The sequence below is a fragment of the Bubalus kerabau genome, chromosome 12, assembly GCF_029407905.1.
Source record: "Bubalus kerabau isolate K-KA32 ecotype Philippines breed swamp buffalo chromosome 12, PCC_UOA_SB_1v2, whole genome shotgun sequence".
NCBI classification, from domain to species: domain Eukaryota; kingdom Metazoa; phylum Chordata; class Mammalia; order Artiodactyla; family Bovidae; genus Bubalus; species Bubalus kerabau.
In genome coordinates, this window is record NC_073635.1 from 36368788 (window position 1) to 36383134 (window position 14347).

Below are 14347 nucleotides of genomic sequence, written 5' to 3' on the forward strand. Positions count from 1 at the left end.
CAGTTTCTGAACGCTGACTGCGGATAAGAAGGACAAAAGCCCAGGGTTCTGTCCACCACAGGGCTTTTATTCCGTAAGAGTTAGAGCCTTGTCTTAGAACAAGGAACAGATGTTAACAAGAATCCTTAAGAAGACTGACTTCAAATTCAATAGAAAACAGAACTGCAGACCTTTTTTTGTGGCTTCAGCTCCAAAAAACCCTAGAACATGGCTGCACCTTCTCGCCTCTGGGCCAGGCCCTGAGGTCCAGCCACACCCTCTCTGGGGAGCACACTGTGTCTGTGGGCTGGGCGGAAGTGACGTGCATTCTTTTTATTCTCCCACCAGGTGACCAGCTTCTGGAGCACCTTCCCCATTAGACTGTTTCCTGAACAGGTGAACCTAGGACTAGCACAGGGCGACGGAAGCCCACAAGGCCCCCAAGCCTCAACAAAAGGCACCAGAGCCTCACCTGGACAGTGTCGTCCAGCACAAATCACTACATGCTTTGCACCAAAGATAAATGTTATATGGGTTATCCTCTGGTTTTCTTTCTTGAACTTTGTAAATGCAATAATATATAAAATGTGCAAAACATTCTTGCTACTTTTATTACAATTTCCTTTACAGTCAACTTAAAGCTGTGCCTTTAAGAGTTCTTCACATGGACTCTTTTTCCGTAATATAGAAAAAGGAATATAGAAATATAGCCAAAAAGGTTTCTGCTCAAATAGCTTTTGGAAATAATTGGAAATTTAGGGGTAAGTACCAACTACATTTTATATTAGTTTTGAATGTCCCACGGTATTTTAAGTTGGCCAAAACAAAGAATTTCTTGAAACTGTTTGATTTCTCTGGGGTGGGCGTGGGGGGATGGGAATGACAAATACTAAGACAGGAATTCTTTTACTTATTAATGTTACAATATAACTGCTTTACAATGTTGTATTAGTTTCTGCTGTACAACAACATAAATCAGCTGTAAATATGCATATAACTCCTCCCTCTTGGGGAATTCTATTTTTGAATATTGTAAGAATTTAGAAATTTGATTTCTAAAATTGAACAAATTATGAGTATGCTTCATTTTTGGATGAGCAATGAAAACTTCCTGCATTGTGTAAACTGTCTCTCTCCCATCCTCTTTGCCTCCTAGTCATTCCCTTTTATTCTCTACTTCTCTCTAGTTTGGGCTAACATTTTTCTCTTCCTTATTGTATTTAAAATACTCAGTCTTCAATTTCAGCTCTTTCGTTTTGCTCTTTTCCAGTTGTACAGCAAAGTTTCACAAGATTCTTGCAACTAATGTTTTAATGTTCAGGGAAGCAGAAACACAAAATGCTGAAAACCCAGCACTGCTGTGGGCTGCAGTGTCCCACCCTGTCCAGCTATTTGTCACTGCCCCCAAGGAACAGGGCGCAGGGTCCCTCCAGGCCCAGGAACTCGACCCAGAGTACAAAGGGAGAACAGTCATCTTCTCCATAAATGTTCCAGAAAAGGACACACTCCTCTGAAAAGTCAGTCCACAGAAACGAACTTCCACCTTTAATATCTTATACAGGATCTAGGGGCTTGGGGAGATCCATTATCCTGACCCACATAAACGTGAATCCATTTACCTGTCCTATGGTGGTGGTTTAGTCGCTAAGTCATGTCTGACTCTTTGTGACCCCATGGACTGTAGTCCTCCAGGTTCCTCTGTCCATGGGATTTCCCTGGCAAGAATACTGAAATGGGTTGCCATTTCCTCCTCCAGGGGATTTTCTCAACCCAGGAATTGAACCCGTGTCTCCTACAATGCAGGTGGATTCTTCACCTTCTGAACCACCAGGTCTACACAAATCCTTCTTCATTTGAAAACAGTTTTTAAAGTCCATGACCTAATTTATTTTGTTTACTTTTCTCTTTAAATCAGACTTTGTATCCTAAGCTGGTGTTTGATCATTTGAAGGTAACCCTTCAGAAGCATAACTCTAGACCATTGTTTCTTGAACATCGTGGATTAAAAAATTACCTGGAAAACTTGTTTTTAAAACACAGACTCTTGGACTCCAGAGATCTAACTCTGGGGCCGGGATAGGTATAGGGTGGGGCCCCTGCTCTGTAAGACCAAGTTAAAATTCTTTTAGCTTGATGAGGTTTTCCCAAGTGGTGCAGGGGTAAAGAAAGTGAAAGTGAAAGTCCCTCAGTCATGTCCGATTCTTTGCATCCCCGTGGACTACAGAGTCCATGGAATTCTCCAGGCCAGAATACTGGAATGGGTAGCCTTTCCTTTCTCCAGAGGATCTTTCCAACCCAGGGATTGAACCCAGTCTTCCGCATTGCATGGGGATTCATCATCAGCTGGGACACAAGGGAAACCGAAGAAACTGGAGTGGGTGGCCTATCCCTTCTCCAGGGGATCTTCCGGACCCAGGAATGGAACTGGGGTCTCCTGCATTGCAGGCGGATTCTTTATCAACTGAGCTATCAGGGAAGCTGCTTCCTAATGAAGCAGAGGTAAGAGACACAGGTTCAGTCCTGGGTCAGCAAGATCCCCTGGAGGAGGAGATGGCAACCGACTCCAGAGTTCTTGTCTGGAGAATCCCATGGACAGATTTTAAAAAGAATAAAACAGATCACATCCTCCAAGCAAACACAAGATAACCACATTTTGAAAGCAAATATGGAACTTAGGTTTAATTATCTAAGGTAATTAAGTTCTTGAAAAAGTTTAAGCTTAAAGAATATATTTCTTTCTATGAAAGACAGATACTCAAAAATAACATTAAATTTTTAAATAGTCTAGTCTCAAACACAGGAGGGAGTACTCACTTTCAGAAGTAAAAATACTGCAGGGAACACAAAAACATACAACCCTTCCGGCACCAGCACTATTCTCAGTGCCATGTCCTACTACACAACAGAGCAGCCCAACAAAAAACCACCACTGCTACCCACGAGTCCCTGCGTCTTGGTTCCCCTAGGTGTGGACTCTCCAGCTGAAGTCAGGTCTATAAATTAATCTGTGGTTATTTGTAGTGGGAAAATTACCATTGTTGGTCTATTAGTAGCCACCCACTAAGGACTACATTGAATCTAATGCACTTCCTCCGATTAGGAACAAGGTTTTGACAGAAATTTATGCTAAAACTAGTTTCAGTTATCTCTCCTTTCATGCTAGAGCATAAAAATAATTTCAACTTAGTTTTATTGACAGAAGCCCTGACATCACTCAGATGAGCACAAAAGGCTGACGTTTTCATAATCAACAGACAGCAGTTTTCAGCTTATTCATGTGAGATACCTGTTCTCTGATTTCTTTCATTTTTTCCAATCTCTTTAGTTTTGTTGCATATTCTTGAACTTCTTTCAATCCAATGTCTGTGCAGAGACGGACCAAGAAACGTAGACCTAAATTATGAAAAACATTTTCAGAGAAGTGTTTATACATGGTGTTCAAAGAACAAATCAATACACTCGATCCTCGGGGACACAGTCTGAATGATGCTCACAAACAGTGTTTGTTTCTCCTGAAAAATCTCTGCAGTTTGCCTTCCTGGCCTTCGGAGAAGTGGGCTCCTTGAAGGAGGGCTTAGAACGATTCGGCACACCAGCCCGCTGCCCTTCAGGGGAGACCATGACATCTACAATTCAAACCTTTAGGTCCTCAGCTGTTTCTCCTTTATGCATTTACGACTCCTGACATGTTATATATTTATTGTCTTTTCCTTCCCACTAGAATCCAAGCTCCACAAGGCCAGGATTTTCATCTGTCTTGTTTTCTGCCACGTCCATAGGGCAGGAACAGTGCCATGTACCAGCACTGCAGTCACCTGATGACTTTTCTGGGTTCATCAGAAAAATACTCTGCTCAAAGTGAGGCTGCACTTGGGTGCAAGTGTTTCTCCTATGCTGGCATCAAGGTAGGCTACTGACTACACCTGTTCTGAAAATTACCCAGGCCCAAGTGTCCTGGACATTCCTTGTGGCATAGATAATCGTTCGACTTTTATAAGGAATCCTAAACTCTCTTTAAAGAAAGAAATGTGGCCTTGCTGGGAGGCGCTCCATCTGCTGTACAATGCAGAGGTGCTGTGAGTACTGTGGTGGTCCTCCACCCGCGTCAAGTGCGTCCCCAGGGGACACCTGGCAGCACCCAACAGAAGGTTTGCAGCTGGCACTCTGTGGGTGGAGGCCAAGGATGCTGTTAGACATTCCAGAATCCACAGGACGACCCCACCACAGAATTATCCAATCCCCAACGTCAGTGGTGCAGACACTGGGAAACTCTGCCTAGCAGACTGCTGGGTTTCCATTTCCAAAATGGAATCACTATTACTACTACTACTACTACTATAATGGGCTTCCCTGATAGCTCAGCTGGTAAAGAATCCACTTGCAATGCAGGAGACCCGGGTTCAATTCCTGGGTTGGGAAGATCTGCTGGAGAAGGGATAGGTTACCCACTCCAGCATTCTTGGGCTTCCCTTGTGGTTCAGCTGGTAAAGAATCTGCCTGCAATGTGGGAGATGTAGGTTCAATACCTGGGCTGGGATACTATAATGATTACTCTATCACTGCTCCCATTTAATGTCTAAAGTATCAGTTTCCCAGTGTGGCCAAGCTTAAGAATTATATTAAAAGTTGTTAAAAAAAGAAACAGGAAAAAAATCACACATCCAGGTCCACTGCAAACCTGAAGGAGACTCTCTGTGGGCTGGGCTACAGATTTGTGGTTTTTACAGGCTTTACAAGTAATCCCCATGTATCCTGTTTTTTTGCCTGGTGTTTGGAAACTGCTGTGAGCTAATGAACCCACATCTGAGCAGCATTACAAAACCCCTTGCTCCTAGGCTCCTTTCAAGGCCATAATTCTGAACTCTCTGCTTTTCACAAAAGCCAAATGGAGAAAAATATTACTGAAAGAACATGCAGCATATCTAACCCCTGGATTGGACTGTGCCACTGAAAACTTGGCCCAGAAAAGATATGTTTTTACTGAAACGTGCCGTTTTGTGTTCACAGTCATGAGGACAACACTCAGAATGGTCTTTTCACACAGGTATTCTACTTGTTGCAGGGATGTTAGCAGGAGCACTGATGTCTCTCACTGACCTTGCCCACCCTCCTAGGCGTTTCAACACGACTGCAGCAAGAGCTGAACAGATCTGCTTCCTCCAAAAGAACTACTTCCTATTTTGCTCATAAATAGTAAAGATTTCATTCATACAAACCACCGTGTTTTCTCTTTTTCCTTTAGCCCCAAGGCTGCTGCTGCTGCTGCTAAGTTGCTTCAGTCGTGTCCAACTCTGTGCGACCTCATAGACGGCAGCCCACCAGGCTCCACCGTCCATGGGATTTTCCAGGCAAGAGTACTGGAGTGGGTTGCCATTTCCTTCTCCAATGCAGGAAAGTGAAAAGTGAAAGCAAAGTCATTCAGTCGTGTCCAGCTCTTTGTGACCCCATGGACTGCAGCCTACCAGGCTCCTCTGTCCATGGGATTTTCCAGGCAACAGTACTGGAGTGGGTTGCCACTGCCTTCTCCGAGCCCCAAGGCTACTCAGGGCCAAATACAGTTTACTGAGAATATACAACCTAGAATACAGTATTCTTCCCTGAAAAGTCCCATGGACAGAGGAACCTGAGAAGTTACAGACCAGAGGGTCACAGAGAGTCAGACACAACTGAACAACTGAGTAAACACACAGAATACAGTTATTTTGTCCTCTTCTGGATCCTGATCTTGTTGTTACTGAAAACACTGCATTGTTACTTCAAATTGCATCAGATCCACTGTGCAGTAAGATTAAAATAAATAAATATTTTATACAAAGCCAACTTTATAAAAAGGAAATAAGATATAACATAACGTTTAAAAATAATCTAATAAAACTTCATTTGCTGTCAGTATCAGCAAGATTATTAGCATTCTATTATCATAAACTCTAAAGGTATATTTTCAACCTCAAAAAGTTATACATTAAATGGATAGCTTAAAATGCCTTTTCTATAAAATACCAGAGTTTATAAACTTTTAAAAATCAATAATAAACCAGAATCTAGTCTTAAAATTTCATAAAGCTTTGAAATATAGATATCTTTGCTATAAAAGAGAATTAAGTGGTATATTTATTTGTTTTTAACTGAAGCCTCACTTTAAAAAAAATTCTTTTTTTTGGCCAGGCTACGGAATTAGCGGAATTTAGTTCCCTGACCAGGGATTGAACATGGGCCTTCAGCAGTGAGTGGGTGAAGTCCTTTCCACTGGACTGCCAGGAAATTTCCCAGTGATGTATTTAAATCCACCAACAATTAAATTCTATAAAAAGGTGTGCATGTGTGCTAAGTCACTTCAGTCTAACTCTTTGTGACAATATGGACTGCACTCCACCAGGCTCCTCTGTTCATGGGATTCTTCAGGCAAGAATACTGGAGTGGGTTGCCACACCCTCCTCCAAGGGATCTTCCCAACCCAGAGACTGAACCTGCATCTCTTAACATCTGCTGCATTGGCAGGCAGGTTCTTTACCACTAGCACCACCAGGTACTTGCATAGTCAATTTTTCTGATCCTATATCACGTATTTGAATACATGTACCACAAGTTATAGGTTGGTATCTACATATGCAGCTACTGTAGCAAAGGTAATTATTACATCTTGAGACATAAAATGTGAGGACCTATACCCTCACAAGTTATAAACTGTAGTCCCACTTACATTCTACATTTTCTGGAAATTTTCTGTGAATATCTTTATAAGTGTCTAATGCTTTCTGGTAGTTACCTATAAGTAAAAGAGAAAACAAACAAGCAATTATAGAAATTCACAGGATTCAGCCAAGGACTAATTTAAATTCCATATACTGGCACCACTTCACTGGTTTAGAAGAATGACTTTCATGCTTGCCACAAGCATAAGTAACCATTCTTAATACAACCTCTGGAAGAAAATGCACAGATAAATTTGAAAAAGGGGTAAAAGCAGATGTAAACCAGTGATGGCTGAAACTTAGCTCTACTTCTTAAAATAATTTGAGAGACTAATTGCAATGTTATTCACCTGGAAAAGATGAAAAGTAACTTGTTTTGCAGTTTTTATTTTGAAACATTAATAAGTTTATAGAAGGCATTTTATTTTATAATAAAGTAATTTAGCTTCACATATCAGCAAAGAATAAAAAAAAGTGAATTTTGGATCAAAGATGTTTGTGGAAATCTCAGGAAATAGCTTTGGCCCTGTGTAGGCCTCCGTGTATAAGAGGGCGGCTGCCCTCAGAGTCTAGCAGGAATGACCGAGGTGAAGCAGGAGAGTCCAGCTCAGGTTTGCCGGGTTAGCTGAGGCAGCTTCTCTTCCCCTGACATACACATCGGAGCTCAGACCAGAGGACCTCACACACACACTTCACAAACGGGCGTTCTGTGAGTTCAGGCAACTGATGTAATAAAATGTGTGTACACAGCAAGGTTGTACTGCCAACAGGAACATAACTTTTTTCTTTATTGTGGTAACCACTGAGTCTTTCATATAATGCCTCAAATATGTGTGCTTATCAAAAGTTAATATTAATAAATACACAAAGTCAAAACACATGTATATACATAATGACCTAAATGACAGAAAGAAGCAACATATATTAAAATGAATAAGAGCATTTACCACTTCTTCTAAAACAACTAGCTACCATCAGCTGCCATTTCACTTGTGTAGGCCTATAAAAGAAATAAATTAGATGAAATTAGATGAAACAAAAATAATCTGTGGTCATACAACTTTATAAAGCCTATTACCTATACCTATACCTATTACCTATACTATCTTCTGATTACTTTTTGATATATGATTAGATCATCTTTGTTATTAAAAACAGCATATATATAATGTCCTTCACCATCATCTGCTGTATTTATATCAGGAAATTCAGATTCAGAGTCCTTCAACCTAATTCACACCTTATTTAGCTGTAAGAATAAAGCTCACCAATCTGGGTAAAGTTCTCAGCATTCTATATTAAACCTTTGCCAGTTCTTTGGCTTAGTACCTCAGGCTTGGAAAATGAGCTTTAGGCTTGCAAATTCAGTACCTAATGGCAATTTTTGACCTTGTATTTGAACAATTAGACTTCAACTAAAAAGAAAGTAAAAAAGAATTCTACTCATCCTTTTTTTATCCCCTTAAAAAGAAATAAATGAATTTTTTTTTCTAAAATAAACATGACCAGGATTTCTAAAGACCACTATTAAAAATTTCTAAGAAAAAAATTTGACAAAATAAAAGACTAGGGAATAACTTAATGCTCTCCTCACTTTATTTTTCCAAATCAAATATGTAGTTGATTTACAGTATTAGTTTCAAGTATACAACATAGTGATTCAAATGACTCCGTTTAAAGTTGTTCTAAAATATAGGCTATATTCCCTGTGCTGCACAATATGGCTTTGTGTCTTATTTATTTTATCCTCATAACCACTCCCTCCCCACCTTGTCCTCCACCTCCACTTTCCCCACATTTAATGTTAAAATTCAAATACAAAGCAGAACATGGTATAACCCAATTATTTTTGAATCAGACATGTATAGAACATTCTGATATAAACTTAAAGCCATCTTTAAAAGTTTTATTCTTAATATATAATATATGGAGAAGGCAATGGCAAACCACTTCAGTGTTCTTGCCTTAAGAACCCCACAAACAGTATGAAAAGGCAAAAAGATATGACACTGAGCTGTATAATGTATATCAATTATACATTGAAACAAGTGAAACATTTCTATTAGGGTTCTTTCAGAAATTAAACTCTGCCCTTGGACTGAGACAGTAATTTTCTAATTGATAAAGAAATAATAGTTGCTTGCTGAGATGTGAAAAACACAAAGTACCTTAAAGAAATTTTTTTTTAACTTGTGCATAAAAAGGAAATATATTTATCACAATAAAGACTGAGTCAAATGAAACACAGAAAATGGAAATGATGCATGAATGTTCACTACAGCTGTTCAGGAGAGCAGTAGGCCTATCAGATTTCAGGCATTTAACTAAACACAAAATCATAACAGTTACTTACTGTATAAGAGAAGCTCTTTCAAAGTACTGAATGGCTTTTTCACAAAACTGGGTGTCAATGTAATAGGCCCCGAGCCACTCGATGACCTCAATGTTGGACGGGAAATACCTATACGACTGGAGAGTGAACTAGTCAACAGTTCAGTCTGCAGCATTTACCCACTGGCCACAGTAATTTACCCAGTGTGACATGTCTTAATTAAAACACACCAGCTGTCAGAAGCACTGTACAAGCTTTGAAACTGCACAAGATTTGGAGAACTTAAGATTCACTTGACACATTTTTCAGTTACCTATAAACATCTTTTTGATGTACTGATACACAATCTGAGTCAAATTAAATATGTAATAGACTCAAAAGCAATGAAATCATCCTTCAGGAGAAAAATGAATTTGAACTTTTTATTTTTTATTAATATCAATAAAAAACTAACTTTATATTCCACAGATGCTTTATTTTAAATCACTATTCATCTAAAAGCTAATGCTGCTACTAAGTCGCTTCAGTCGTGTCCGACTCGGTACGACCCCATAGACGGCAGCCCACCAGGCTTCCCCGTCCCTGGGGTTCTCCAGGCAAGAACACTGGAGCGGGTTGCCATTTCCTTCTCCAATGCAGGAAAGTGAAAAGTGAAAGGAAGTCTCTCAGTCGTGTCCGACTCTTAGCGACCCCACGGACTGCAGCCTAGCAGGCTCCTCCGTCCGTGGGAGTTTCCAGGCAAGAGTACTGGAGTGGGTTGCCAGTGCCTTCTCCGTTAAAAGCTAATAAGCATTTCTAATTTTTAAAACTTAAAAGGCCTGCTGTCTTCTTTAAAACAACTCATGGAAGGTAGGCGAGACCACACACCCACCTCGTAGTAGTACTGGAATGCTTGGGACTTATCCCCCTCGCTGTCATACAGCCCTCCCAGTTTAGACAGGGCCCTGGAGTCAGTGGGAACAACGCTGATCAGCTGCATCAACCATTCCATAGCTTGACTGGGATCTTCCATTAACTCGTATCTTAGACAATTTTAATTAAGGATAACAAAATTTTTCTAAATTCATTGATCAAGAAGCAAACCTAAAGCCAACATTTCAATAAAAATGTTTCTCAGTCTATACTAATGTGCTATGTAACACTGTTTACTCCAGGTTTTCTTCAGGGATGAGGATGAAAAACGGGGTCTCACTGGAAACAGCACTTCTGTCCCTGTGTACACCTTGCTTTTCCTTCTGCTTCATTACTACCCACTAAGATCGCCACATTTCTACAAGAATTAACAGTGTGCTGTTTTATTCAACGTCTTATCCAAAATTTGTTAACAAAGACACATGAATGCTGTGTTCAATTATTCACCCTCTCTTAACATGAGCAACATTTTAAAAGAATGGTTTCTGTGTACTTTCCGATGAGTTTTTCTCTAATTACAGTACAAGCCCAAGACAGCTTTTTGTAGCTCTGTGCCTTGTAAATCCTCTGCATACATTAAAATAATTTATTCATACCAATACTTACAGACTATTAATTATTTTGTATTAGCTACCTTAATGAAAATATTTCAATCCAAAGTTTCACTGAAAAATAAGTCTTCTGTTTTTAACGATGACAAACATGACATCACAAGAAAAACATAAAAATAAGTAAATGTATTCAAATAGTCTCAAACACATCAATTGCTTGTCTGGATCCAAACTGATCAGGAACAAGACACCAGCAGGTCATAACAGTGACATCTCAGGAGAAAAGAACTCGGCAAAAAAAAAAAAAAAGGCTAAAAGAAGTAACAAACACTATCTGCTCTACAACTAAAATTTTTTATCCAAAAAATTTTATCTACTCTACCAGAAGAACAGGAGACAATATGTAAAACATTATTATTTCTGATTTTTTGGCATGATGCACAGGTTGCAGGATCTTAGTTTCCTGGTCAGGAATCAAATCCAGGGCCTGGCAGTGAGCATACAGTCCTAACCACTGGGCTACCACAGAGCTCCCTGAAGGGTCTAATTTATGCTCAATGAACAGCTGTGTGGACTTGACATGACACCCAATTCAATTATTTCTAAAGATTAATAATACCTGCCACTTCTAAACAATTCCTCCTATAACGCACATGACCCTTTAAAACACGATCACTCAAATAATATTTTCATCACATATTAAACTGCTGCTGCTGCTGCTAAGTCGCTTCAGTCATGTCCGACTCTGTGCGACCCCATAGACAGCAGCTCACCAGGCTCCTCTGTCCCTGGGATTCTCCAGGCAAGAACACTGGAGTGGGTTGCCATTTCCTTCTCCAATGCATGAAAGTGAAAAGTGAAAGTGAAGTCGCTCAGTCGTGCCCGACTCTTAGCGACCCCATGGACTGGAGCCTACGAGGCTCCTCTGTCCATGGGATTTTCCAGGCAAGAGTACTGGAGTGGGGTGCCATTGCCTTCTCTGATTAAACCGATAGCTAGATTTTAAAATATATCCCCATCAATTACTTCACTGGTTAAGCTTATCTAGTAAGTGGTACTCAGTCACCAGCTGAGTGAATTAATGAAACCATTCTTAAGGAAGATACACATTTGCTATCTGGTAAAGGACTTGGGCGCTGTTTCTTAGGATTGCATGAAGTTTCAGGAAACAGTCCAAAGCTTCATCAAGCCGGTTTAGCTTCTTATAGGTAAGGCCTTGAAAAGAAGGAAAAGAAAAAACATAAATTATAAATACTAGCACTGGTAGTAATTTTCTCAAAGTAACAGAATGAATATTTAAACATAGGTAAATATTCATCCAGAAGTCAAAATAAAAATGAACACAATTTGTTAAAAAGGGAGAGAAGACAGGAAATTCCATTGATGTTTGGCAGACACCAAAACATGCCCAAAGCTTTCATAATTTAAAATGGAGGGTGGGGCAGGAATGACAAATGGATAAAAAGGACATAACAAACAGTTCAGAAACAAGCTGGGTTACAGAATTCAGTCAGTGGGCATTTGAAGTTGAGGACAACTAAGGGGCAAGTCGTAAACGTGCCAGGACAAGTGACCACGTATGACGAAAAATCCAGAGTCCCCTCTCTTGAATTTTTTCCTTTTTCAAATAAATTCATAATTTATTCGAAAAACAGAAAAAACAAAGCTATATAAGTATGAAAAGAAAACAGAGGAAAATGATTTTGTAATCTTGAGGCGGGGAAGGGCTTCGTAAAGCAATATACAAATAAGCCAAAAGTTTTCAAAAGCCAAATTTGACTACATAAAACAGAAAAATTCCCTTTCACAGAACTAATAAAGCTCCTTCAAGCAATGGGCTAGGAGACACATTTAAATGCATGAAGAAGCTAAAACAGACAGTGCCTGGTGACCGACCTCCCGCCCCAAGGGCTCTACACTCGCCCGTCTTCTACCTCCCCCTTCCTTCACATGCAGCTTCACTGTCTGCTTATGCCACTAAAACTGCTCATTCCTCCCTGCCAGTTCCTCTCACCCAGCCCCAACCCAAGAGGGTGGAAAAAAAAGGGCAACTTTCCCATTTTACTCACCAATGTTATAAAGCGCTTCAGTGCAAGAACAGTCATTTCTTAGAGCCTCTTTATAGAACTCGGCTGCCTTCTCATAGTCTCCATTTGCAAAGACTGTATTCCCTTTATTAGTAAGAGCCGACGGATTATATCTGTCAGAGTTCACAGCTAAATCTGCATAGCTACTGGCTTGTGCAAATTCGTTTTCCTAAATAAAGTACCAAACGCACAAATTACCTGAAGCTCTTCTCACCTTCTCTGACTCTTCTGAGATTACAGACATGATAAATGGACTTTCTGAAATTACAGATAGGAGAAACACACATTTTACATATCCTAGTCTTGCCAGACTCATCCTATAGAAGGGTTTTAATCATCAAGAAGTTTCTTATGAATGACTTCTCCATAGTCATGGTCTGAACACCCCACCATTCAGAAGTCAGTGGCTCCATCTCCTGTCACCACGGATGGAAGGTGTGAGCTCCCCACACCTACAACACCTACACAGCTACGAAGGCACCACTGCCCCCATCACCACCCTGGCTGCATGGCCCATGGATCCCTGCGTCACCACAGTCCACGGCCTCCACTGCATCCCCAGTGTCAATCTGTCACTGCCTGATGAGGACATGGCCGTCCTTCACCTGCCCTGTGCAGGCCTCTCACATAACTGCTGGTGCCTCGTCATCTTGGCTGAGGGAGGGACCCAGCTTCCCACCTCCCCTCCCCAGTGGTTCTTGTCCAGCGGCTGTGGGGCTCCAGGATGTGAGGCAGCACTACCCTCCCTCACCCCAGTGAAGGTCCTTCCTGGTCTCCAGCTGCAGGGCTGGTGTGGAGACGCCCCTGGGCCCCAGGCTGTCCTCATTTGCTCCCTGCCACAAAGTCCAGTTCTTCCTCCTGCTGATGACCATGGCCCGGATCTGTGATGGCAGCCGCGTCCCAGGGACCTCTCCACCAAGATGACGGGCACTGGAGTGTTTCCAGCCACTTATGGTTATCGTGAGTGACACTGCTCTGAGCATGCACATATGAGAATCTGTGGGGACTCTGCACTATGATTTATGAATCAGTACCTATCAGCCGGGTGCTGCTGCCATAAACACTGAAACATGCAACACTGTCTACTGGATTAGGTTGCAGGAAAAGCAGTGAGGGGCTGCTGCAGAGGTGATGAGCCACGAGTGGAGACTAGAAATGGCTTTGAGCCTGATGCTGTGGCTGGATGACCTCAGAGTCCTGGGAGGGAGGGGAGGGGCAGGGTGGGGAGAGCAAGACTCAAAAGCAGCCTCGAGGACAACTGTGGCCTCCACACCCTCTCCCCCAACCGAAGCCTCCTCCCCCCGCCCCTGCACCCTCCCCCTCCTCCCCTTCACCCTCCCCTCCATGCTCTTCCCTCCCCGAACCCTTCCCACCCACCCCACAACAGGACAACAAACTCCATGAGCACAGACAGGGGCCTCTGCTCTCAGGGACCCTGGCAGATGAGCAAGCAGTGCTGTGAGATGGAGGGAGCACCTCCCAGCCTCAGGTGATGGGGCGCCAGGTAAATCCAGGCCCTTCAGGCAGGATGTGAGGGGACCTTGGTGACTTCAAGCACTAAGTCTTATTACAGAGCAACAGACCCCACACTGGACACAAGCCGCACACCTTGGACTATGTCACCCACGTGACAACCCAGACTGGTCACTCTACCTCAAACACTCCCTCAGAACCAGGAACAGCGAGTCACTGGTCAGAGGCTGCAGTGGCTCTGCTTGGCTGACCACTCAGTTCTCCTCCTCCTTGTAAGTTTTTCTTGGTCTCCTCCTGCACACTCATCCAACCTGATAAAAA

The 14347-nt window shown here is 41.7% G+C and overlaps 1 protein-coding gene across 3 annotated transcripts in view; it reads right to left on the reverse strand.

Annotated features, from left to right (window-relative positions):
- IFT88 (intraflagellar transport 88) overlaps positions 1-14347 on the reverse strand; it is a 60791-nt gene that overhangs the window by 6690 nt on the left and 39754 nt on the right. For all 3 annotated transcript variants that reach the window (XM_055542580.1, XM_055542579.1, XM_055542578.1), the window contains 7 exons: positions 12536-12722; positions 11573-11681; positions 9875-10025; positions 9025-9140; positions 7619-7671; positions 6680-6745; positions 3266-3372 (listed from right to left, as the gene is read on the reverse strand). In XM_055542580.1, coding sequence (XP_055398555.1) covers positions 3266-3372; positions 6680-6745; positions 7619-7671; positions 9025-9140; positions 9875-10025; positions 11573-11681; positions 12536-12722 — 789 coding nt within the window. The remainder of the gene's footprint in view (positions 1-3265; positions 3373-6679; positions 6746-7618; positions 7672-9024; positions 9141-9874; positions 10026-11572; positions 11682-12535; positions 12723-14347) is intronic.